At 42.3% G+C, this 25844-nt stretch overlaps 1 protein-coding gene across 11 annotated transcripts in view; it reads left to right on the plus strand.

Annotated features, from left to right (window-relative positions):
* Gnb1 (G protein subunit beta 1) overlaps positions 1-22361 on the plus strand; it is a 66712-nt gene extending 44351 nt beyond the window's left edge. For 2 of the 11 annotated variants that reach the window (XM_063287153.1, XM_039109260.2), the window contains 7 exons: positions 3806-3869; positions 6496-6658; positions 14539-14605; positions 16211-16412; positions 18216-18432; positions 20312-20427; positions 20611-22361. In XM_063287153.1, the coding sequence (XP_063143223.1) occupies positions 3806-3869; positions 6496-6658; positions 14539-14605; positions 16211-16412; positions 18216-18432; positions 20312-20418 (820 nt within the window). In that variant the 3' untranslated portion in view covers positions 20419-20427; positions 20611-22361. The remainder of the gene's footprint in view (positions 1-3805; positions 3870-6495; positions 6659-14538; positions 14606-16210; positions 16413-18215; positions 18433-20311; positions 20428-20610) is intronic. The other 9 variants (XM_008764335.4, XM_006239517.5, XM_063287154.1 and 6 more) reach the window with 5 other exon arrangements.
* The last annotated feature ends 3483 nt before the right edge of the window (positions 22362-25844 follow it).

Here is a 25844-nt window from a genome sequence, read left to right on the forward strand (position 1 = left end):
AATTCACTTAACCTTTCTGTAATGGATTAAGCAACTTACAGCCCATAGTTACTGTCAATTAAAAATAAAGATCATTCAAAAAACTAAGTTAGAAAATGGACACGCAGTGGTCCATTTCTTTAACCATAGCACTTGGGATTAAAGCAAAATAGCAAGTTCTGGGACAGCCTGGGCTACATGAAACCCTGTCTTAAAAAGCAAATAAAACCATCCAAAGCAATATTTAGGGATTGTTTTAGATGAGCATACTTTCTGGCTAGTCAGTGGTTGTATCTTAAAAATCCAAAGTAGCTATTTAAGGAGTTGTTCCGGATATGTATACCCCTACCCCTTATATCACTTTCATATTTTTTGCGCTAATAGTAAAGGGTTGTTATTAAGCTTGGTGTGGTTGCAAATGTCTTTAATCTCAGTACTTGGGAGGTAGAGGCAGGTAGATCTTTGTGAGGTCAAGAGCAACCTGGTCTATATAGTGAGTTTTAGACCAACCATGTAGCACAAGCTTGAAGACCTAAGTTTAGACACATGTATAAACTGATCATGGGTGCTCGCTTCGGCAGCACATATACTAAAAAAAACTGATCATGGCCAGATACTTGTAACTCTGGTGCTTCAGTAGGGTAGAGAGGAGAATTACTGGGATCAGTGAACCTGCTGTAGCAGAAAGAGGATGAACTCCAGGTTCAGTGTGAGACTGCTTCAAAGGAACGAGTTAAGGCAGAGAGTATTATACTAAAATTCAACTTTTGATTTGGGGGCGTATGTGCACAAAAGAGAAAGACAGACAGACAGGCAGGCAGGCAGGCAGGCAGGAAGGATAGGGGAAGGGACAGGAGCATGGGCCTGTAGAGGTCAGAGGATATAACCAAGGAATCAGTTCTTTTCTTCTTCTATGTGGATTCCTGGAACCAATTATATGTATTTTTCTTGGTTTTATTTTGGTGTGTGGGGGGGGTGGTTTCTTTCAGGACAGGGTTTCCCTGTGCAGCCATGACCGTTCAGGAACTGTATAAATAGGACTGGCCTCAAACTCAGTGATCCTCCTGCCTCTGCCTGCTGAGAGCTTGAATTAAATGGTTGCATGAGCTGCCACACCTGGCTTAAGGATTTAATGGAAGGGCTGCGTGCTTGCTAGTCATTTTTACCCGAACTGTCTCTCTAGCTCAATAACACTTTTCCAGTTCTGAGGGGTTTTTAATCCCCCTTTCCAGAGCCTGATGAAATAGTCTCTCTGGCTGGGTCCTCTTCTGAGTAAAATGAAGGGTATGTGGGTTTGGGCTGTGATCGCCTCTTTTTGTTCTAGGCAGTTATTTGGCTAGTTCTCAGTTTCTATATCTGTTCCGAACAGAACAGGAAAAGCTTCAGACAGCACAATGAACTGTGTTGGTTCCTCCAAGTTACGTGACCTGAGATTAGAAGGCGTGTCTTCTTTCACCTTCTGGAGGATCAGCTCAGCTTAGCATTGTCTTAATTCCTCACTGAGTTAGCAATTATTGAGCTCTCTGAAGGTGACTCCTTAAATCAGAGGATGAGCTACTACTAAAGATGTCTCTTAATACCATTGCTCAGAGTCTCAAATGACCAGGCAGAAATAGAGCAGCAGAGAGGCCTTATACTATCCTTTGGAGATGGTTGAAAGTACCTTAGGTATGATGACTGAACATAGACAGAAGAGTGGACTTTAACCTTGGCTACACAGTACCCCATCTTCAAAAAAAGTAAAATAATCGTCTGAGACGGTAGAGACGACTACGACTTATTAGTTGAGTTCTCCTGTATTCTCAAGGATCCAGAGTTTAGTCCCTAGAACCTCATAAAGAAAAAAACTGTACCAGAGGACTGAGGTGTAATTCATTGGTAAAGTACAATTTACTGTGCAGGAGACTCTAAATTCAATCTCTAGAACTGAAAAAGAAATAAAAATTATAGGGGCTGGGGATTTAGCTCAGTGGTAGAGCGCTTACCTAGGAAGCGCAAGGCCCTGGGTTCGGTCCCCAGCTCCGAAAAAAAGAACCAAAAAAAAAAAAAAAAAAATTATAGCTGAAAAGCAACTGGGCACCTATGCCCAGTTCTGTGATAAATTTTGTGACAAAGGATGGAAAGGGATTTTATTTCTTATCACATTTGTGTTGTTCTTTATAAAGGAAATTTATACATCAGAAAATGGTTTGGCATAGGATGATGTAGCACAGCTTTAGACCTCTGGGTTTGAGGTCATCCTAGTCTACATAGTAAATAAATTCTAGGGCAGTCAGAGCTACGTAATAGAGGGATCCTGTCTCAAAAAGGCAAATCAATCAATCAAACAAGGATGGTTGATTAAAAGTGTCAGAGGGCTCAGAATGATGAGGTTGAGTTTTACCTCAAGTCTTTGATCAGCTTCAGAAATCCAAATATGCCCCAATATACTTGTGGCTGAAATGTATAGAATGTATATATTTTGATTACAATTTGATGTTAAAACCTGTATGTCAGTGTCACGTGGTGAACCTGGGAGAGCTTTCACCCTTCCTTAAGCAAGAGTACATTGTACAGGACCCTGTGTCTGAGGAGCTGTGCTTTCCAGAGTCGCTCTCATTCAGTTACTTCCCAGATAACTTAGATTCCTTTGCCTGTTAGTCAGGCTTGCCTTTTACAGTATACCCTGCCTTAGTTCTACAAATACAGAGAACTGCATATTCCAAACTTAGAACAGCTGCCCTGAACTAGGACAGTCATGAGACATTCATAATTCACTGTAGTTGGTGGCCTCTTTGCCCAACCATGTGCATTTCTGCTGTCATTTGTCATCTCACTACCACACTAAGGAGACTCCTTAGTTTCTGCGAGACAGGTATTCTAATTTATCTCCATCTGGGAAGTTGGATAGTGTTTGTTGTTTTCTCTTGATTTTGAAGAATAGAATCTGGGCCTCAAACTTGTTACATCGTCACATCTGGCCTTGATCTATCTCTCTCTCTCTCTCTCTCTCTCTCTCTAAGTTATGGTGTCTCCACTTCCCCCATTCATGGGTTATAAAGTATGCTAACATTCAAGCTCATGTGTACCAGTTTGATTTCTACTGGTGTAATTAAACACTGAGCAAGAGCAACTTGAAGACAATTTTATTTCAGCTTAGTCTGTCGTGAAAGGAAATCAGCAGAGACCACAGAGGAATACTCTTCTTACTAGCTTTCTCTTTAGGGCCTACTTAGCCTGTTTTCTGACGCCACCCAGGACTACCTGCCCAAAGATGTCACTGTAAGGTGGCCTTGTTCAGATCAATTATTAATCAAGGAAATACCCCGTAGGCATCCTATATGCCAATATGATGGAGTTATTTTTCTCAGCTGAGATTCCTTCTCCCTTAGACTCTAGCTTCTGTGCCCCACCCAGACTACCCCAATATAAATAAAAACAGGGCAGGTGTTTAAAATGGATTAAAATGGTTCCTGAGTGGGGTGTGCTTCAAGCTTTTCCCATAATATTCAAGCTTTCTTGGTGTCAGATTGAACAAAACTGTGTCCTAAATATTTGATACTTCTCATGGCTCTGTGTATCTAATTTAACTTGCAGTAAAATGAAGCCTGTCAGAAGCAGGTCAGGTCAGTACCGTCTCTCAGGTGAAAAGGGAAGAACTGGTCGTCCAGGTGTCCCCAGGGCTGAACTGTCACTGACACCAGTCACGGTGTTCCATTGCTCTAGCATTGAGATCCTCTTTTTCTTATTATTAAATGTATTTCATTTTAAGCAGATTTAGCTTTAAAGCTCTAGCTAGATATTATCAAGATTTTTTGTTTTTGTTTTTTCTTTATCTTTTCTCCAGGCTCCTTGTCAGCGCCTCTCAGGATGGGAAACTCATCATCTGGGACAGCTATACCACAAACAAGGTGGGCAATACAAGATTCTTCCCTGGAGCAGTAATAGTCTGTTCATGGAGTGCTTATGGCCTCTTAAGGGTGATGGAAGAGCTCGTGTTGCTGGCTCCTTGAGCTTGGCACACAGTTATGCTCTGGTTCCTGTCTTGGCATGAAGATAGGAGCTGAGCGCTTCCTTGTTCTTATACAAGAGGTATACTCCATCCACTCTTAGTTTTTACTGGGAACTTTCCTAATTTATTTCTAGAATACTGAAAAGTAGATTCTATTTAGTTACTAGTTTGTTTTAGTGAGAGATAATCTTAAATGCACTATACTTAAAGATTTAGTTGAGGGTTGGAAATGTAGCTCAGTGGTAGAGAACTTTTCTACTGGGCAGAATTCCCTGGATTTGATTCCCACAACCACAAAAGATGAAAAACAGAGTAATCCAGCAGATTGGTGAGAGTCATTCAGGAGGCTAAGGCAGGATGATTGAATAAGCCCAGAAGGTCAAAGCTACCATAACAAGATATGGTAAGGGAGGAAAAAGAGAAGACAGATACTAGGTAGAATGTTTGCCTGACAGGTATAAATCTCTGAATTACATTTTCACTTCTCTCTCTTTTTTTTTTTTTTTTTTTACTTTTTTTTTTTTTTTTTACTTTTTTCTCTTTTTCAGAGCTGGGGACCGAATCCAGGGCCTTGCGCTTGCTAGGCAAGCGCTCTACCACTGAGCTAAATCCCCAACCCCTTCACTTCTCTTTTTTTAAATGAACTGTTTATTTTTGAAGGTTTATTTTATATATATATATATATATATATATATATATATATATATATATATATATATATATATATATATATATATATACACATACACATACACATACATACACTGTTGCTGTTTTCAGACCATACCAGAAGAGGGCATCAGATCTCATTACAGATGGTTGTGAGCCACCATGTGGTTGCTGGGAATTGAACTCAGGACCTCTGGAAGAGCAGTCAGTGCTCTTAACCGCTGAGCCATCTCTCCAGCCTCACTTCTCTTACATTGAAATAAATTACACTGGGTATGGTGATACATGCTCATAATCTAGCATTTGAGAAATGGAAGCAGGAACCTCAAACATTAAAGATTATGTATGTGCATATAATAAAGTTGAAACCAGCCTGAACTACATGAGACCTTACCTAAAAAAAAAACAACAACAAAAATAAAAACTACCAGTATCAACAACAACAACAACAAAAAGGAATCCATTTAAATTCTGAGTGGGTGTGGTGGCCAGTCTATAAGTCTATAATTCTAGCATTTGGAAGACAGAGACAAGGAATCCCTAAAGCAACCTGGCTAGCTAGACTAGTCATAGAAGAGCTCTACATAGAATTGAGAGACACTGTCTCAAAGAATCAGGTGAAGAGTGGTCAAGGAAGGTTCCCAGTGTCAACCTCAGGCCTCCATGTGCACTTTCTCTGGCATGTGTGTGCACACAAACACACACAGACACTTAAAAAAAAACAAAAAAAAAATCAAACATGGGGAGCGGGAATGGTGATTAATCTCAGAAGTCGGGAGGCAGAGGCAGGTAGCTAGCTCTCTTGTGAGTTAGGGGCCAACCTGTTCTGTAAAGTGAGTTCCAGAACAGCCAGAGCTGTGACACCAAGAAACCTTTTCTAAAAAAACAAACATTGCTCAGTCACTGTCTGATTTTCCAGAATGTCTTAGTTTTATTCTCAGCACCCACATGGTGGTTTGCCACCATCTGTATGTCCATTTCACGGGGAATCCAGTGCCCTCCTGGCCTTCCCAGGCACTATACTCATGTGGTAAACATTTAGTCAAATGTTCCTACAGATAACATAAAATTAAATAAAACCTCAAAACAAATTTTAATGCTGTCATCAGGTAAGGTTAAAAAAAATTAAGATAATTGTATTTTCCCTTAAAATAGTAGATATGTAGAAGATTGTAAAAATTTTGACTGCTCTATCTGAACACCAAGATTAACTGTTAACCAATGTACTGTTAGGTTACTGCATGTATGTGTCAGAGAAAATGAATATGAATCAGTTGCTGTCTCCTTGGCTGACTTTATATTACAGTTATCTTTCTGCCTCAGCTTCTTTTGTGCTGGGATTAGCATGAATCACCATACCTGGTGGGTTTTTGTTTTTGTTTTCTTCTTTTTTTAAGCTCAAAGCCATAATAAAAGGAAAATAAATCTTAAATCATACTAGCATCACTCCTTAAATCATTAAAAATACAAATATAATTTGTGTTTTGAGATAGTTTCTCATTATGATTAGCTCAAAATGTCCTCAAACTTGTCATCAGGGCTGGCGATAAACAGCCTAGAGACTCTGAGTTCAATTCTCAGAACTGAAAAAGATAGGGAAAACAAAAAATCTTCTTGTTCTTTCTCTTTTAGCCTTCCCACTGCTAGACTCACGGGCATATGCCATCACACCCATCTACTAGTTAATTTATTTTTTTGTTCTTTAGAGACGGCCTTACTATGTAACCCTGCCTGGGCTCAAATCAGAGATCCCCTTACCTTCTGAGTGCTGGGACTATAACAGGTACCACACACCTGGCTGTAGTTATGTTTTCTTGAACTTAATAGTGTTGCCTGGCTGTGTTCTTGTTATTTAGGTTCATGCCATCCCTCTGCGCTCCTCTTGGGTCATGACCTGTGCATACGCTCCTTCTGGGAATTATGTGGCCTGTGGTGGCCTGGATAACATCTGCTCCATTTACAATCTGAAAACTCGTGAAGGAAATGTGCGTGTGAGTCGTGAGCTGGCAGGACATACAGGTACACATCTCATTTCGTGTTGCAATAGTGAAAGCTGCTTGTTGGGGTGTATACTGACTGCTCTTTTGATTTGTTGCTTATTTGTTCAAGTCAATGTTAGGTAATGGCCAGAAATTTTCTGAAAGTGAAGCCAAACCATGCCCATTATGCCTTCGCCTTTAAGAGACCTGTAAACTGTTTTTTGGCTTTTTTTTTTTTTTTTAAAGCCTAGTTTTTTAATTCCCAGGTACTTTATTCTCTTTGAACAGTTAGCAGCCACCATTCTTGTTTATCAACACATTGGTATTTCAGTCCTGTTTTTAAACTGCCTTCCTCAGACCTTAATACAGGAATTCTTACTTAAGCGTGTGTTTATATTTGCAACCATATCTGTTTGTGCTCCCTGACCAGTGTTCTTTTAGAGGAGACAGAAGATAGTCTACGGTCCATTCAGATCTTTTGAGTGTAGCCAGCATTAAAATGTTGGGTGCATATTCATACATCATTTAGGCCACATTGCATTTCCAGAGAAGAAAGTCCCATCATAGTATTTTCTACCTATGGCCATTATCTTTTGTTCTCAAAATTCCTGTCCTTCAGTGAGTTACTAATAAAACACTCGGGGCTTTCTTCGCATGCAAGCCAAGGATTGTGCATGATTAACTATTGTGAAGAACATGGCAGTTTTGTGTTCTAACCCTTAGGTCAGGTAGAAGTGCATCCTTCGAGTGTCTTAAGTTACATCGCCAATGCTCATTACTGCTTACTTTGGGAATGCTTTCTTCTTAATGTTCTGGCTTTCGCTGGGAGCATAGGCCACCAGTTTTAGATCTCTTCATTCTCAAACAGAAGAACTTAAAAGGGGCAAAAATCCATACAGACATGGCTCCCTGTACATTTTGATCAGTAGTATTTAAGTTACTGTACATTTTGATCAGTAGTATTTAAGTTACTGTACATTTTGATCAGTAGTATTTAAGTTACTGTACATTTTGATCAGTAGTATTTAAGTTACTGTACATTTTGATCAGTGATATTTAAGTTACTGTACATTTTGATCAGTAGTATTTAAGTTACTGTACATTTTGATCAGTGATATTTATTTAAGTTACTGTCCTAGGGGCTGAGGATGTCGATTTGTTGGTAGAGTATTTGTCTGTCATGCACAAAGTCCTAGGTCTATCCCATCACCATAAAACTGGACATAATGGTACATTCTTGTAATTCCATCACTCATGAAGTAGAGGTAGGAAAATCAAGAGTTCATAGCTCTCTGGGCTATATGAAAACCTCTCAAAAAAGAAGATTAGTATATAATTTTCAAATATAGAATAGAAAAAGGGAAAAGTTTGGGAAGAAGACTCAGTGACCAAGAACACTTACTGCTTAAGCCTGATGACCTAAGTTCAAATCCCAGAGCTCACATATAAAAGACTGGGCACGGGGCATATGCCTGTTTATAATTCATCATTGTGGACTGATGCCCAGCCTCAATCAGTGAGAGGCCCAATCTCAAGGGAATTGAGACAGCAGACAGTGATAGACAGGACATTCAATGTCTGGTGTCCTCTATTAGCCTCTGGATAAGCATGCACCACATACACAGAGCGCTTGTGTTCGGTCCCCAGCTCCGGGAAAAAGAAAAAAAAGATTGCTTTAAAAAAAAAGTAAGACAAATATCTAAAATTTATTATTTAGAGAGTTGGAAAGATGGTTAAAAACACTGGCTCTTCTTCCAGAGGGTCTGGATTCAATTCCCAGTACCTGCATGTCCTTTATAACCACTTCTATGTAATTCTAGTCCTAGGGAATCTCATGCTTTCTTCTGTGAGCACCAGACATGCATATGGTATCCATACAGGCTGTCCGGGTCAAGGTTTTATTGTTGTGATTGATGCCATGACCACAGCTTTTTTTTTTTTTTTTTTTTTTTTTTTTTGGTTCTTTTTTTTCGGAGCTGGGGACCGAACCCAGGGCCTTGCGCTTCCTAGGTAAGCGCTCTACCACTGAGCTAAATCCCCAGCCCCCACAGCAACTCTTAGAAAGGAAAACACTTCATTGGAGCTGGTTATAGCTCAGAGGTTTAGTCCATTATCATCATTGGAAGATGCTTGGCAGCATGCAGACAGACACGATACTGGAGAGGTAGCTGAGTTCTGTATCTGAATTCACAGACAGCAGTTACACTGGGCCTGGCTTAAACATCTGAAACATCAAAATCCTCCCACAGTGACACACTTCCTCCAACAAAGTCTTATCTGCTTCCACAGGGAGGTGTTCCTATAGTACCATTCCCTGTGGGCCTGTGGGGGCCATTTTCATTCACCCCACAACACAGGCAGATATACATTAAAAATTTTTAGAGAGATATTTAACTTACTAGTTGTGAGCTCATTCTAATTTGAGCCGGTGGTCTGCCAAATGTCGTGCTATAAGAATGTGGAAACAAACTGTTCTAGTTGTTAGGCATCATGTTTGTCTGTATTTCCATCAGAAAAAAAAGTACTTTGGCAGACCAGAATCTACGTTTCTATGTTTGAAGTGCTGCACGTGCGTTTATTGTTGCTGTATCTTGCTGAATGATTGGTAGTTTCTGTCATGACCTCGTGCCCCTCACGTACGCCCTAGTGTGAGTCACTTCACCTGCGGTTTCCAGACAGCTCAGCCTCACACTCACGGTCTGCACATTTTTTCTTGTTGATTGTTTTTCTGATAAGTTGTCTCTTATACACAGCGTAGAATTAAGTCTTGCTTTAATTCTGTTTACAGTCTCTGCCTTTAGGAGCTGGGAATGTAGCTTCTGTAGGGCTAGAAATATAGAGTGCTTACTACCATGAATGAAGCTCTAGGTTAGATCTTCAGCCCAGCATAAAACCAGGTCTGGTGGTATAGTCCTATATTTCAAGCATTTAGATGGAAGCTGGAAGTTGAAGATCATCCTTCACTATGCAGTGAGTTTGAAACTGCCTAAACTATATGAGAGGCTATTTATGTTGACTATGTCTAGCCTGCCATCCATCCTCTTCCTCATCTTAAGGGCAACCAGGCTGACCTAGAACTTGGAGGAATCTGCCTTCTTCTGCCTCCTGGGTGCTAGGACTAAAAGTGTGATGGGTGGGTGCACCTTTGTTGTCTAGGACAGGTCAGGCTGCTGTGTTGCAGTCTTACAGTCCTGACAGAGAACTTGAGTTCATTGCTGCTAGCCAGCACCTTGGGAAGATCATACCACTTATTGATAATTTGAAATAATCGCATTTAAAATTTGAAGTTTATTTGCACTAAATGCTGCTTTTTTATTGATGTATAATAGAAAATCCTGAGTGTTGCTCTGGATGTGGTTGGAGTTGGTTCTGTACTTAGGATGGTTCTCTTTCCCTCTGCTTCCTTTTTCTCCTGTTTTGTTTTTTTTCCCTGCCTTCTTTGTTACTCTGTTTGTAGCTCAAGCTTGTTCCAGTCTCTGCATTCTGTACCCTCTGCCTCTTCAGTGTTGTCATTACAAGTGTGCACCACCATGCCTGTGTTTGAAGGGTCGTATGGTCTCATGTGCACTCAGACAGCAGCAGCATCTCCAGTGCCGTGTACTCCTCTTGAGGACGTCTCTCTTTCTGGTTTCCTGTAGCCAAAATGCTACTCCCTCCTAACACCTGCAGTTGTGCATTACGCAGTCCCTTTATTGCTGTTTTTCTTTTATATCTGAATGTTCGTTCAGCGAAATTTAATTTACAGATTAAATACAAGAAATTGGCAGTAAGCAGCAAGAAGGTAACACAGTATGGCAATACACTATAATGAATGCTATTTGAGAATTAAGGTTTTTTTTTTTTTTTTTTTTTTTTGGACTCTTGGCACTGAGTGAAATTTGTTATTTTTTTTTAAGTATATGAGTACACTGTAGCTGTCTTCAGACACACCAGAAGAGGGCATCAGATCCCATTACAGATGATTGTGAGCCACCATGTGGGTGCTGGGAATTGAACTCAGGACTCTGGAAGAGCAATCAGTGCTCCTAACCACTGAGCCACCACTCCAGCCCCAAGAAATTTTTCATTTCTGGGATTTGCTAGGTTTTCATGGGTTAACTGAAACCAGAGGTTTCAGTGGTTAGAGTAGGCTGCTGGTGAGAAGTCTGTTAATTTTTTGAAAAGGTCTGTTTGTTATTTATTCTATAGTAGTAGTAGTAGTAGTAGTTGTTGTTGTTGTTGTTGTTGTTGTTGTTGACATGGTTTCTCTATGTAGCCCTGGCTGTCCTAGAACTGTCTCTGTAGATCAAACTCATAGAGATCTGTCTGTCTTTGTCACCACCTTTGAGTTAGATTATTTTTATTGTATTATTTGCGAGGTGGTGATGGGGTCATACATACGGAGATCAAGGATGATTCTGTGGAATTAGTTTTCTCCTTCCATCCCTGCATGGACTCTGAAGATCAACCCCACCTGGCAGCAAGTCCTTTACCCACTGATCCATCTTGCCAGTCTTTGACTTGTGTGTGTGTGTGTGTGTGTGTGTGTGTGTGTGTGTGTGTGTGTGTGTGTGTGTAATTAAGAGGACAACTTGTGGGAAGTTGGCTTTTCTCTTCCCCCATGTAGGTCCTGCAGATTGAGCTCCCAGTGACCCAGGTGGCAGCAGGCACCTAACACTTAATCCATCTTGCTGGCCCTTGACCTTTACTCCTGAAGGATATTTTTGCTGGACATACAGAACTTTGAGTTGATGTCATCTTAATGTGTATGGGTGTTTTCCCTGCACAAATGTTGGCACAGCACATGCATGGCCAGTGCCGACGAAGTCAGAGCAAGTGTGCTGGGTTTCTCCTGGAACTGGTTTTTTGTTGGTTTAAGAATTGAACCTGAGGGGCTGGAGAGATGGCTCAGTGGTTAAGAGCACTGACTGCTCTTCCCGAGGTCCTGAGTTCAAATCCTAGCAACCACATGGTGGCTCACAACCATCTGTAATGAGATCTGATGCCCTTTTCTGGTGTGTTTATATATAATAAATACATCCTTTTAAAAAAAAAAAAGAATTGAACCTGAGTCCTAGAAAAGTAGCCACTGTTCTTAACCACTGAGTCATCTTCTCAGCCTTCAACATTTAAAAACAAAACATATTAAAGGTATATCTTTGATTTGGCGATAATTTTCTAGACATGTGACTTTCTTTGTATTCTTGTGCTTGGGATTTGGAACCTACTAAAATTTGTCTTTTGCTAAATCGGTAATATTTGAGTTGTCTTCTAATGTCCTGGTTTCTATGGCTGTGAGGGTAAGCTGCTTCAGTTTCCACTCCTCACATATTTTGTTTCTATTCAAGTAAATTCAGTTGACTTTGTAATCAGTGAACCACAGCTGTCCTTCTATTAACCTAGCATTCACCTAAGAATGGGTGCAAGAATACGCATTGTGCTGGTGAGTGCTGGTGAGGCATGGGAGTGTAGTCAGATAAGCTTTTGTGTCAAATGGTCTCTTCAGATTCAGAATTTCTGTTTTTATTTTTAAAGATCCCCTCCACAAGCACTGAAGTTTTTCTGTCTTATTTATAACAAGGTTATTTCTTATGTTTCTGAATATAATTACAAGAGCAAAGTGTAAAATGTCTGCTAATTGTAGCGCCTGGTCTTGAGGTGTGTCCTTGTGCTCCTTTCCTATTGAGTGTGGATCACAGTTTGCCATTTCTCAGTGCACCGAGTTTGAATTGCAGCCTTGGCAATAATTGTCATAGCAACTGTGGGTTCGTTATGTTCCTTTCAAATGTCTGTTCAGTTTCATCAGGTTAAGAAACACATACACAGCAGCAAAATTCTTACCTTGTCCTCCTGCCACTTGAGCTGTCTGTGGGTTTGCTCACTGCCTGTTTGTTTTTGCTGTTAACTGTTAAATACCTGGATATGTACGTTAGGACTTCTTGGAGGCTGCTTTAGCACTTCTCAGGAATGTTCCAACAGACTGGCTGAGTCTTTGGTGATCATCCAACTGTGTAAAGACAGGACCATTGAAGTCAGCTGAGGAACAGGCTTTTGGTAGTTGATTCTGTGTCCTATTGCTCCTAGGTAGGAGCTTCCTATGTAGGAGTATGCCCTCCAGGCTCAAAACCTAATCGAACGTATAGGCTATCTTATAGGATAAGGAAACCCTAGAAATGGATCCAGTGGGTTCACAATAACTCAAAGAGTGTTCATTATTACTATTTATATTAATTATAAGTTATAGGTAGAATACACATTCTTTGTTTTTTTCCCCATGTGGAGAGGTTTAATGAATAGAAGGGGGGAGGAGTAAAGGAGGCCGACCATGGGCACATGGAGGGAAAGGGGTGGGGTGGGGAGAGAAGGGACAGGGACAGAGGGAGTAGGGAAGAGCAAAGAGCACATACTCTTTTTTTAATTGAGAATACTTAGTCAGGTGTGATGGCATACTTCTTTAGTTCAGCACTCAGGAGGCAGAAGCACGAGAATCTCAGCCTCTTGTACAGACTGAGTTCCAGTTCAGCGAGGGTTACAAAGAGAAAGACTGTCATAAACAAACAAATAAGGCATGCATATACATACATGCAAATAAATATATATGAAAACATGTCTATTGCCTAGATACTGTTTTCAAGGAGACACAGATTGGTCTCAGTACTAATCCCTAGGGACTGATGAGAAAAGAGTGGAAGGCGGGACTCAGCTGCCGTTCTGAGACCTTGAGTGTTCTGGTCCAGAGGGCCATGGTTTGTCCTTCTGATGTAGCATGTCATTGCCAGAAAGTATTGTGACTTGGTAGAGTGAGTAGCTGGAACATTTTCTGTGTATAATTTTTTCATCTAATGAATAATTGGGTGTTTTACATGTTTATGAACACAGTGGACATTTTTTGGGAGGGTGGTTATTTGTTGGTTGGGTGGTTTTTGTTTTTTTTTTTCTCCCCTCACTCTGAAGGATACTGGTGACCTAAAAGATTCTGTCTGCCTGCAAAATCTGTTCTGAAATGCAAAACTGGTCAATTAAGTACTTATTTCTGTTTCCATCATCTTCGTGTCCCACTCTCATCAGCTTGTTAAAATCATAGGCTAAAGCAAAGCCCTGGGGTTTGCCTTTCAGCATCCGTGTCACTCCAGCAGAAAGGAAGTGGTATTTTCAGGGATAACCACTCAGGCGATTGCAACAAGTGCCTGTGCACAGAATCCATACACATCCGGGATGTTCTCAGTGTCCTGCCTTGTGTTGTGTAATTTTATGTAACCATTTATAATTTGTCCCTTTGCTTGGCAGATTTTACTCCTCTCAAGTGAAACTTTCAGGTATCAGCCTGTTTGACTTTTCAATGACTCGTATTCAGCTCTCTCAAAAACTTTATTATGTTTTGAGACAGTCTCATGTCCTCTTTTCCATCCCAGCTTCTGTGGGTATCAGCAGCAGGAGCATAGCTTTTCCATGCACACTTCATATTGCAGCTCTTGAGAGAGCAAGCCCATTCACCCATATTTTTTGGAGCCTACTTACTGGACATTTTCAGTGTGCTTTGCTATTCTGTCATCTTTTCCTGTTCCTCTAGTTGTCCTGTAGCCCTTGCTCCTTATTTCCATTGCTGTCTCTCCTCATTGGGTATTGAGCTCCTTTGTGTCCAGCTGCCCTACTCGGTAAGTAGGTGGACAAACAAATGAGGCTAAAAGGAAAGGGAACCCTATGTTAAGACAGAGGGTCAGGCAGAAAAGTGAGGTGTTCCCTTGGCATAGGTCAGTGTTGTGTGCTGTGCAGGTATAGGCCTGTCTGAAGTGTTATCCCATCGAGGCTACCTAGCTATAGTTTCACCCAGCCTGTGACAGAAGTTCTGGGTATTTTTATTACCATAGTTTTTACAGTGAGAGAATCCTAGGATTGAGACTGACTAGACTTGGTTATTCATTTGGGTCTTCTCTTTACCAGGTTATCTATCCTGTTGCCGGTTCCTGGATGACAATCAGATAGTTACCAGTTCTGGAGACACCACATGGTGAGTACATGACAAGGCAGAGAGTGAGACTTGAGATCTATCCACTGTTGTTAACACTGGTTAGTAGGGCTACCTACTTCCCATTGCAAGGTAAACACTTCTTGTCAGTAGTTAAGACAATTTAGAGTTTGATCATAGCCTGGTAACTACAAAACAGAAAGTATCAATAAATAACTCATTGCACCATCTGTAGATATGCAAAGTTTGATTTTGATTAAAGAACTAAAATGTAGACTATAGTTAGTTGTATATCAAATATCTGTTTTTCTTTATTTTTTTTCTCCATTTATTTTTACTCATGTATGTGGTGTTTTTAGCCCTGTGGGGTTTTCTTTCGCTGTGAACTCAATTCAGCATATTGTGAGAATGAGTCTAGCTTTTAAACAGCAGCTCTATCAGATTTATTTATTTTAGAATGTTTGTTTACTAGTAGATGGAGATATATTCAAGTAACTTTTCCCTTTGTTTAATGATGAAATGACCAGGTCGTTACTTTAAGAGAATAATTTTAGACTTAAGCTGCCCCTGTGTGTTTTTCTGGTCATTGGAGGCATTCCTGGGAGGTCAGTAGCAGTATTTTCAAGTTGGTTTAGTAGCATGACTTACATGCCAGAGAATCCAACAATGGACTTCTGATGAAAATGGTAAAAAAATTTAATAGTTGTTTAGTTCATAAAACTGGTATCTTAGCTGGTCTTTTGTCTACAATGGAAACCTGAAGTGGGTTTTAAAGCAGTAAAGGAAAGTAAAGGAAGCAAGGTAGAAGAACTTGCCAATGAGAATGAAGGCAAGCAGGCAAAAAGCAAAAGCACCCTTTTATGTGAGCTGCCACCAGAAGGTATGGTCCAAATTGAGGGTGGGTCTTCCCACGTGAAATGATCCAATCAAGACAACCCTTCACAAATGTGCCTAGCTGCTTGGGCTTTAGTAATCAAATGTAGTCAGGTGGGCAGTGAAGATTAGTCATTACGAATTTCATGTGTTGATTATTTTCTTGGATGAAATGTATGAAACGTTTGTGCCCTGTGCTTCTTCCTTCCTGTGTCCCTCATGCCTAGCAAAGATAGCCAGCATTCACTGTGGTGAACTTGCTTGATTGGATGGTGTTGTGGGTGAGACAGGCTGGTGAGGCTAACAAGAATGGCAGTTTACCATGCTGTTGCTTCTTCAGGTTGCAGCAGGAAGTAACCTATGATTCTCCTTTTAATAGCTAGTTCCTGCTTTATGTAGTGCTGTCGGTAACTGTCAAGCAGAGGCCCTTGGAAGGCCCTGTCCATCCGTGAAGACTGTTTTTGGTTTATGGTCCTCATGGAAGAGGAGTTAGAGCATCAGAGTTGCTCTGAGCCGCTTACTGACCATATGTTCCTCCCTGGTGTCTAGGAAGGTGGGAGATGAAGGCACAGAGGGAGTAACACAGATGAAACAGGATCCTTTCTTTCAGGCCTTAACATTTGCTTTTCTTAAACAAAATCTCATTACAGAAGTAAATGACTTCACAGTGGCACAGAGGCCATCTGTGGTCCTGGGTAGTATGGAGGATGTTGTTTTAGGTGATTGGTCCCATGTGTGTGGCTGATATCTATTTGCCACTTATTCCTGCTCCAGTGCCCTGTGGGACATCGAGACCGGCCAGCAGACAACCACGTTTACTGGACACACTGGAGATGTCATGAGCCTGTCTCTTGCTCCTGACACCAGACTGTTTGTCTCTGGTGCTTGCGATGCTTCGGCCAAGCTCTGGGATGTCCGAGAAGGGATGTGCCGGCAGACCTTTACAGGACACGAGTCTGACATCAATGCCATATGTGTGAGTTAAATTGTGTCTACTTCAGATCATAACCTGTTGTTGTTGTTGTTGTTGAAGATTTGTTTTTCTGGGGCTGGAGAGATAGCATATTATTTACTTTTCTGTTGCCATGACAAAAACACCACGATGAAGGCAACTTAAAGGGAAAAACATTTTTTTTTTTTTTTGGTCTTTTTTTCGGAGCTGGGGACCGAACCCAGGGCCTTGTGCTTCCTAGGCAAGCGCTCTACCACTGAGCTAAATCCCCAGCCCCAGGGAAAAACATTTAATTGAGGCTTACAGGTTCAAAGGGTGAGTCCATGACCGTCATTGTGAGGAGCCTGGCTGCAAGCAGGCAAGAATGGTCAGGAGAAGCAGCTGAGCACTTCCTCCTGAGACATACATGACCACAGGTCGGAGAGTGAGCAGCGCAAACATGGAATGGCGTGGCCTTTTGTAACTTACACATCCAACAAGGCCTTACCTTTTAATACTTCTCAAACAGTTCCGTGAACTTTAAGAATCAAGTCTTCAAACGTACGAGCATGTGGGGACCATTTTCATTCATGTGTCTGTCTGTCTGTCCGTCTGTCTGTCTGTCTGTCTATGGGTATGTACATGTGTAGTTCAGGTGCTCACAGAGTCCAGACAAGGGTATTTCATGCTGTGGAGCTAGAGTTAAGTAGGCCATTAGGAGACACCTGATAAAGAGTGGGTGAACCAAACTTAGGTAGTAGTAAATGCTCTTAACTCCTGGTGTTTAACTCTAGTATCTTTGGTGGGGGGGGGGGGCATTCAAAGTATTGTTTTTATTTTTAAAAATTTTATTTCCGGGCTGGAGAGATGGCTCAGTGATTAAGAGCACCGACTGCTCTTCCAGAGGTCCTGATTTCAAATCCCGGCAACCACATGGTGGCTCACAACCATCTGTAATGGGATCTGATGCCCTCTTCTGGTGTGTCTGAAGGCAGCTACAGACAGTGCACTCATATAAATAAATAAATCTTTGAACAAAAATAAAAAAAAAAAAGAAATAGGTATTTTAAAAAAATTTTTCCCTTGTGTTTATTCTGAGAAAAGGTCAGGCCTTTGCTACCAAATCTAGTTGTCCTTCCCTTTGCAAATAAACCAGAGTCACAGAGTCTTTAAGAAGCAGCTGAGCCCTGTGCTGTGCATGTATTTCAGACACTAATGAGGCTACTAGGTGCCGGCTCGACTCTGTTCCTTTCTGTAAAGTGACCAGTAATTTAGAGGTTGAATATCCTGCCAGCCAAGGGAATGGCAAATTTAGAACTGCTTTCTTGTTAACACCTCCTGAAGTGATGAGTCTGGTGCGGGAGCAGGGATTTGCTCTGTCCTCCACAAATCCCTCCCTAGTGTTCAGGGACCAGAAGCCCTTCAGCAGTGCCTCAGTCTCATTGCTTTTCTGTACTGAAGTCTGCCGTGCTGACAGTGGCAGTCCATGAGTACTATGTCAGTACCCCCTAGTACATGCCCCATTCACTCTAGGATGCCAGCCCTTATTCTTGCTGGATCTTCATTATGTTTTAACACTACATTAACATCGTGTCTTATTGAATGTTTACTTTTCGTCAGTATATGGCCTAGAACTTCATATATAGTTCAGCTAGACCTTGAATCCACTGTGTTCCTGATAACTATATACTCCATTCCATGCCAGAGTACAGGCAGAACCACTATACTTTTTACCCTCTCCTGTGCCTGAACTATGGGCCTTACACATGCTAAGTAAGTGTTGAATCAGCTGGCCTGTGTCCCAGGCCTCATTGCTTACATATGTCTTGATTTGTCTTCTCTGTTTAGTTCTTTCCCAATGGCAATGCCTTTGCCACTGGCTCAGACGATGCTACATGCAGGCTGTTTGACCTTCGTGCAGACCAGGAGCTCATGACCTACTCCCATGACAACATTATCTGTGGTATCACATCTGTTTCCTTCTCCAAGAGTGGCCGCCTCCTCCTCGCTGGCTATGACGACTTCAACTGTAATGTCTGGGATGCACTCAAAGCTGACAGAGCAGGTCAGTGGCCACATGGCCTTTCTATGTTCTTGGACATCAGCTTGTGGTAAAAATGAGGCTTAGATGAGCTATAATGTGTACATTTGTGTCATCAACTTAGGTATGTCATAGCCAGTAGAGGGGACAGTTAAAGGCCACCTAATTTGAGGTCTGGCCCTCCAGGAAGTACCAAACTCCTGTGAGGGGATGTGGGAGATGATAGTATGCCAGACACTACTGAGCTCAGTGTTCAAAGTTCCACCTTTTTCCTGTGGGTATCCATGGTTAGCCTGGAGCACTCCATTAGACCAGATGTCCTTGAATTTAAAAGTCTTCTGATTCAGCCTTCTAAATACTAGAATTATTGGTGAGTACCATCAATTTTCAGTCTTCCTGACTCATCCTCTGCAGTCATTTGCCTCCTGACATATTCATTCCACCATGGCCAGCTGCATTTCAGATTTCTGGGCCTATCTGTACAGTTTTGACCTCTGATACAATGCCGTGCCCCTTCCTCTGTCTGTACAAGGTTGTTGAATAGTGTGCTGGTGATGATTCAATTTAAAGCCCGAATTTAATATATCAGAATCAAATGGGTTAAATACAAGCTGGATGAAAGGTTAGAACATTTTTGTCTCTAGTGTCTACCTTTGAGCTCAAGCTGGCCTTAAGCTTCACGTTGAAGAGTGTTATCACATTCAACAAATCTGCTTTGGAGGATGGAAGAGGGATTGAGACCACAAGTCTTATGTGTCCCACTGTGGATGTTTACACCCTGCCAGACTGCTGAATTGAGGACATTTTTGGTGGCCCACACTTTTAATCCCAGATCTCAGAAGCAGAAGCATACAATCTCTGTGAGTTCTAGAATAATCAGGACTACATAGACCTTGTCTCAAAAACAAAAATAAACATTTCTGCCTTTGACCCTGTAGCCCAGGAAGTTGACAGAGAACCTTCCAGCCCTTGTTCTCAGTTGGTACATGAGTAGCTACAGGAACTAGAAGTTATTTCTGAAGTTTCAAACCCTTCTGTGAGAGAAAGGGTGTCTTGGCAGGTGGCGTGTGCCATGTGATGGTGGCTCTGCATACCCATGTGGTTTATTGCTCTAAGGTTAGCTGTTCAGTTTTTTTGTTTTTTTGTTTTTTAAAGGTTGGTTTATTCTATGGGCAGTGGTGGGGGTATACTTTAATCCCAGCACATGGGAGACAGAAGGAGGTGGATCTCTGAGTTTGAGGCCAGCTTGAGTTACAGAGTGAGTTCCAGGACAGCCAGAGCTACACAGAGAAACCCTGCCTCGCAGATGGGGTATGTTTATTCGTTATTTATTCTTTTGTTCATTTGTGTTTTCTTTCTTTCTTTTTTTTTTTCCCGGAGCTGGGGACCGAACCCAGGGCCTTGGGCAAGTGCTCTACCACTGAGCTAAATCCCCAACCCCTCATTTGTGTTTTCAAGACAATGTTTCTCTGTAGCCTTGGTTGTCCTGGATCACACAGATCTGTCTGCCTCTACTTCTAAGTGCTGGGATTAAAGGCGTGTGCCACCACTACCCAGTGTTCTGTGATTTTTAAGCTGCTTTTGTTAGTATACAAAAACTATCACACGGGTCTGGTCTGGATTCATGTACATGTGTATACTTGTGCATGTCACTTTGTCATCCTTTTGAGCTTATGTCCATGTTCTTGTTACAGAGGAACATGTCATGATTGGTTGCTGCTTTAACAGAGTTGACTGTACATTTAAGGATAATTTACACTTTGACAAAAATTTCCTCTCTTCATAGTGCTCTTCCCTCATAGGTGCTGGCTGTACCAAAGTCTTAGAGTATTGTCCATCCAGATGAGCCATTTGCTCTTGTCACAGCATCACGTGTTTGTGGTTATGCTCTTCTTGTTCGTAGGTGTCCTAGCTGGACATGACAACCGAGTCAGCTGCTTGGGGGTGACTGATGATGGCATGGCTGTGGCAACAGGATCCTGGGACAGCTTCCTCAAGATCTGGAACTAAGGCCAGTAGGTAATTGTAGCACACCCATTCTCAGGGCGTGAAGTTTTCCTATGTGGGTTGTAGATTTACAAAGATACCTTGTTGATCTGGCATTGCAGCAGATCTGAAGTGATGGCCCTTCTCTGTGGTGCAAAGCACAGTGGAAGAGCTCAGGTTCTTTTCTCATGCACTGACTCCAGGCTCTGTTCACAGCAGCAGGTGGATGGATGCCATGGCGACTGGAAGACCATTCCAACCTTGAAGCGTTACTGCGATAGCATATCCTATCCAACCATACTAACGTGGACACCCACACCTCCCCTCAGAACTTCAAAAGGGCAAGATCTTTTTTCCTTCACTTATTGCTGAAACCAAGAGCACAACTCCCATTAAGAGAAGGATCTCTGTGCTGTAAACTAAAACAAATTGTGCATTTTTCTGGGGCCATTGTCTTTGGTTTATTTTGTTTTGTTTTTTGTTTTTGTTTTGTTTTGTCTTGGTCAAATTTTTAAAGGAAATACTACAATAAAAATGTTAACCAGAAGGTAACCCTGAGTATGATTGTGAGAGAGACACACCTTCTTACTAGTTCATTTGCATTTAAATCAGTGATCCTGATCTGTGGCATTCATGAAAAACAAGTTGAAGACTTTGTTTATCTGGAATTGTTTCTAAATATAAGTCATTTGTAGCAAGACTTTGGAAGCATTCACGTTTCTTCCTTAAACATATTCCTTTATGTTCAGTAGTTAAGAGAACCAGAGCCCATGGGGGTGTCTGACTGTCACTGATGCATTTTTGTCCCTGGCTTGCTTTTTTTTTTTTTTTTTTTTTTTTTTTTGTCTCATGTCACAGATGACTGTTTCGCACAAACACAGCATAGTGGAAGAAAAAATTCAGAAGCAAAGTAGCCAAGCACATGTTATGATGGCCACGAATGCTTGGTCAGAATCCTTCCCTTTGCTCAGCAGTGAACTTATTCCCAGCACCCTTCCCTCCTCACTGTCCAGTTTCTGTTCTTTCCTTGGGTTTCCTGTGAAGTTGGAGGGAAGTTTGTAGTCATGTGACACTAGCCGTCCTGCCCCTGCTGTCAGATTTTTTTTCTCCAGAGAGGTGCCTGTCCTGTGCTTGGATAGTCAGTTTGTGTATGAAACAATGTACAAATCAATGTTTTGAAAATAATGATCTCAGACTTTCTAAGTTAAATTTTAAACAATTTGATTGTTTGCCATATTGGGTGGGTTTACTCTTAGAATCGCATGCTGTAGAAATGCTCTAAAGTGCATATAGGACTCAGTCCTTAGATGTTCTTTTTATTTTAAGAAATAACCTCTTCAAGTTGTAACCGTGGCGGCTTTGTCCATTACTGTTGCTATTCTGCACACATATCGGAAGCAGCAAGCGCTTTACACACTCGAGTAGTGGGATAAGTCACTGTTTTCTTTACTTTACAAGATGATAGTCCTGTTGGGAATGACTGCTGCTGGCTTCAGGAAGGGAGGGAAGCTGCTCCGCTGCCTCTTTGCCACTTCCTGGAAGCAGCCTCCATGGAACAGCCTTTGCATCTGAGGCAACCATTTTTACACCGTGCAGATCTTCGTGGTTATCATCTCAAAGCCATGTTCAGCAGCAGCGTTTGGACAGCAGTGTTCTGTGGGCCCTCCCATCCCCCTATATCCTGCACCCCTCATAGCAGTAGTGGCTTCGCCATTCTGTTTTCTGCAGCGTCCTGTACAAAACTGTGCTGTGACTGTGCGGTAGGCCTGGACATGGCAAAGAGAATACAGCGAAGCCCCTTCTCTTCCTACCAAACGACTCTGTAGAGCTCTCTGCACCCTGTACCCTTTCCACCTTTTGTATTTAATTTTAAAGTCAGTGTACTGCAAGGAGGCTGGATGCAAGATAGATACTATATTAAACTGTACTGTTATTTAAGATGTAATAAAGCAGTTTGACATGAGGGACTCTGGTGTGATGGTTATTTGAGGGTCAGCTTCAGTGTGTGAAGGTAGCCACATGCCCCAACTGCTGACTCAACAGTTATATAATGTCATGAGAGATCCTTATATTATAAAACTGTCAGCTCAGGCTGAGTGCGGTAGTGCACACTTTTAATCACAACACTCAGGAGGCAGGGCCAATGAATCTCTGAGGTTACGACCAGCCTGATCTACTTTGTAAATTTTAGGACTGCCAAGCAATATAGACACTGTCTCAAGGCGGGGGCGGGGAATCTGTTCCTGGGATTTTCCTGAGACACATCTCAGGGGTGATCAGCTCCTGGGAGGTTTCTGATACATATCTCAGGCCTGCAGAGCCACATGTTTTTCACAACAAGGGGCCTTTCACCCTCAGCATCTGGACCCTGTCTGCTATCTCCTGTTTTGGCCTCTACCACACAGCTGCTATGGCTTCCTCTTCCTTTTCTCTTCCTCTTTCTCCACTAAAATATTTGAGGACCTGCCCTTCCAAAGACACTTTCCTTTTAACTAAGCAGCTTTTCCTTCTCAGTCAATAAAGGTTACTACATCAGGAAGAGCAAGCATCAGCTACCACCACCAGCACGTCCATCACCACCACCACTACCACCACCACCACCACCACCTCCATCATCACCACCACCACCCAAGTTGATGGACTGCCATTCCCACTTCTGGTGCCCAGTACCTAGTTCTAAGCTTAATGATACAATTCTAATCCTAAATTTTAAGATAAAATATAATTAGGGGGCTGGAGAGATGGCTCCATAGTTAAGAGCACTGAGTTCAATTCCCAGCAGCCACATGGTGGCTCACAACCATCTATAATGGGATCCGATGCCCTCTTCTGCTACAGTGTATTCACATACATAAAATAAATAATTCCTTTAAAAAATAAGATAAAAGATAACTAATTTTCAGGCTTACATCCCCTAAATACTAACCGGACCAAGCCACCTCTTTTGGACAGTGGTAAGCAAATGAATCCATCCAGGGTCAGTGGTACCCCCTTCAGAAGTGACTCCCTGATGCCACACACACAAAAACCTTTGCAAGTCTTTACCTACCTCAGTTCCCACTGAGAATACAGAGCACTTGAGGTCTTTGATCTGGAGGGTAAGGCTAACCATGCCCCCACACTCCACCTTCTCTCTTTGGGAATCCATGTCTTAATTTGTCTTTACCCTGCCTGAGTACAAGCAGGCCTGAATGGACTGGGGTAGGTCTGTCTCTGTCTCAGAAGGCCTGTCCTGCTTCTCAAACAACATCAAGACTACTACCCACTTGTTTAGCAAGCAGTAACTGAAAAACATGTCCATTTTGAATATGTGGGCAGCCTCAATGACCAAACAGCAAAGGCCTGAGCAACAGGCCCCACAAATGCTCAGGCTTACACACCTACATCCAGCATTTAACATCACTCATGCTCTGAATGCTGAGATGCTAGGGTACCCTGTGTGTAGTCGCCCAGTCTGCTGCCCATGCTGGGAATACGCCTACCTGTTCAGGTGCACACAGGCAGCTGAGAAGCTGCTGTACCTTTTTTTTTTTTTTTTTAAAGATGTGTTTGTTTTATTCATGTAAGTAGACTGTTGCTGACTTCAGACATACCAGAAGAGGGCACTGGATCCCATTATAGATGGTTGGGAGCCACCATGTGGTTGCTGAGAATTGAACTCAGGACCTCTGGAGGAGCAGACAGTGTTCTTAACCACTGAGCCATCTCTCTAGCCCAAGGCTGCTGTATCTTTTTTTTTTTTTTTTTTTTTTTGAGCTGGGGATCGAACCCAGGGCCTTGCACTTCCTAGGCAAGCGCTCTACCACTGAGCTAAATCCCCAACCCCAAGGCTGCTGTATCTTAAACCCACTTTTGCTGTGTCCCTTCATTTGTCTCCAGTGCATGGGCTGCCCTTCCATGACCCCAGGGTTCCAATTCTGTTGCCCTGTAAAGGGAGCCACCTCATTATTTGCCAAATACTTTAGGTTGGGATCCTGATAAAAGGCCAGAAGCTGGCCTGAGTCCAGCTTGTTTCCTCTACTGTTTCCTTTGGGTCTTACTCTCATCCTGCCGTCATTGTGCCCCTTGATTCTCAGTTCAACCTGGCAGCACCAGCATTCTGTTAGACCCCTCCAACCCCTCAAGGTCCAAGAGCAACCAGCAGCCTTTCGCCTCTGCCTCTTTACACAGGGTGATCTTGGACAAGGTATTTGCCCTCGGGTTCCCCATGTGGGAACTAGTAAATAGTCAGCAGGGATTCTGTGAGAAAAAAGTTCCTAGTGTAAGATTACAGCTGGTGACTATGTAACCCAGGCTCCTGAAACCACTGTTCCCTTGCCTGACATCTGTTCCTAAGTACCCTAGGCAAGGCTGGGTCCTACTCTCCCTGCTGCACCCAAAAAGTTGAATACCTGGCAGCTGTCCCACTGATTTGGCTGAAGAAGGGATAATAACATTGCCCCTCACCTACCCCAATAAGGAGACTCTAGCTCCTGATGATGCCATCAGTATTGATCTTTGCCTATGCCAAGTACACTGTTGGAGGATGGACAAGATGACTTCATAGTATCCCATGGCAATCAACTCTGCTCTGTAATACACTCTTCTGGTTAACTGTCAGCCTTATTTAGTACTGGACAGCCTTTACTCAGCTGTTTGCCCCACCCTGGTCACATGAAACCAACTTCCCACTCAGTACTAAGGCAGGACCCAAAGAGGTACATAGTCCCCCCCCCCCCCCATATCTGTGCCTGAGAGCTTACCTGACTGACATCCCCCCAACTCCCCACCCAAAATTGACTTTAGGCAGAGGCCGATCCCTCTACTTCTCATCTCATTCTTCCTTTCCCTTATCATTTAGCCTTTGAGGAGGAGGAAGTCCAGGTATTGGAGGCCCAAAGCAATAATATGTATAATTGCCTTGATCTCTTCCTGGTGCCTCACCCCCATGTGACATTTGATCTGCTGCCCTTTAAAGCCAGCCCTGATTAAACACTCTAGGAGTCTAAGTACTTACTCTCTTGCCATTCCAAGCCTTTGACTTGGGGGAGTGAGCACTTGGTTCCTGAGTCTTCAGAGTCTGGTGGTTCCCAGCAAGACATTGCACAATGTCAGCTTCCTCTGAAATGGAGAAGCCACCTGCACAGTCCAGGCCTTGACCCCATTACAGAAAAAGGGTTTCCCCAGCAACTACTGGACATCCGCTATTTTAGTTTAAGACTAGACAGGTTACTTGGTGTGTGACCTTGGACTGCAGACCATAGACTGGGTGCCTTTGCAGAAGGATATGACTACTCCCACTCTGGATATCTCTCCGTCCCTGGCCATATGCCTGCCATTTACCACTAGGTATCAATCAAAATTATTATTATATGATAGACAAAAGCACAGTTTCAGCCTTTGGTGGGTGTGACTGGGGTTCACTCTGGGGAAGAAGTTAGGTTTACAAAACTCATGAGGAAGTTACAAAA

Source organism: Rattus norvegicus, chromosome 5 (genome assembly GCF_036323735.1).
Source record: "Rattus norvegicus strain BN/NHsdMcwi chromosome 5, GRCr8, whole genome shotgun sequence".
Classification (NCBI taxonomy): Eukaryota; Metazoa; Chordata; class Mammalia; order Rodentia; family Muridae; genus Rattus; species Rattus norvegicus.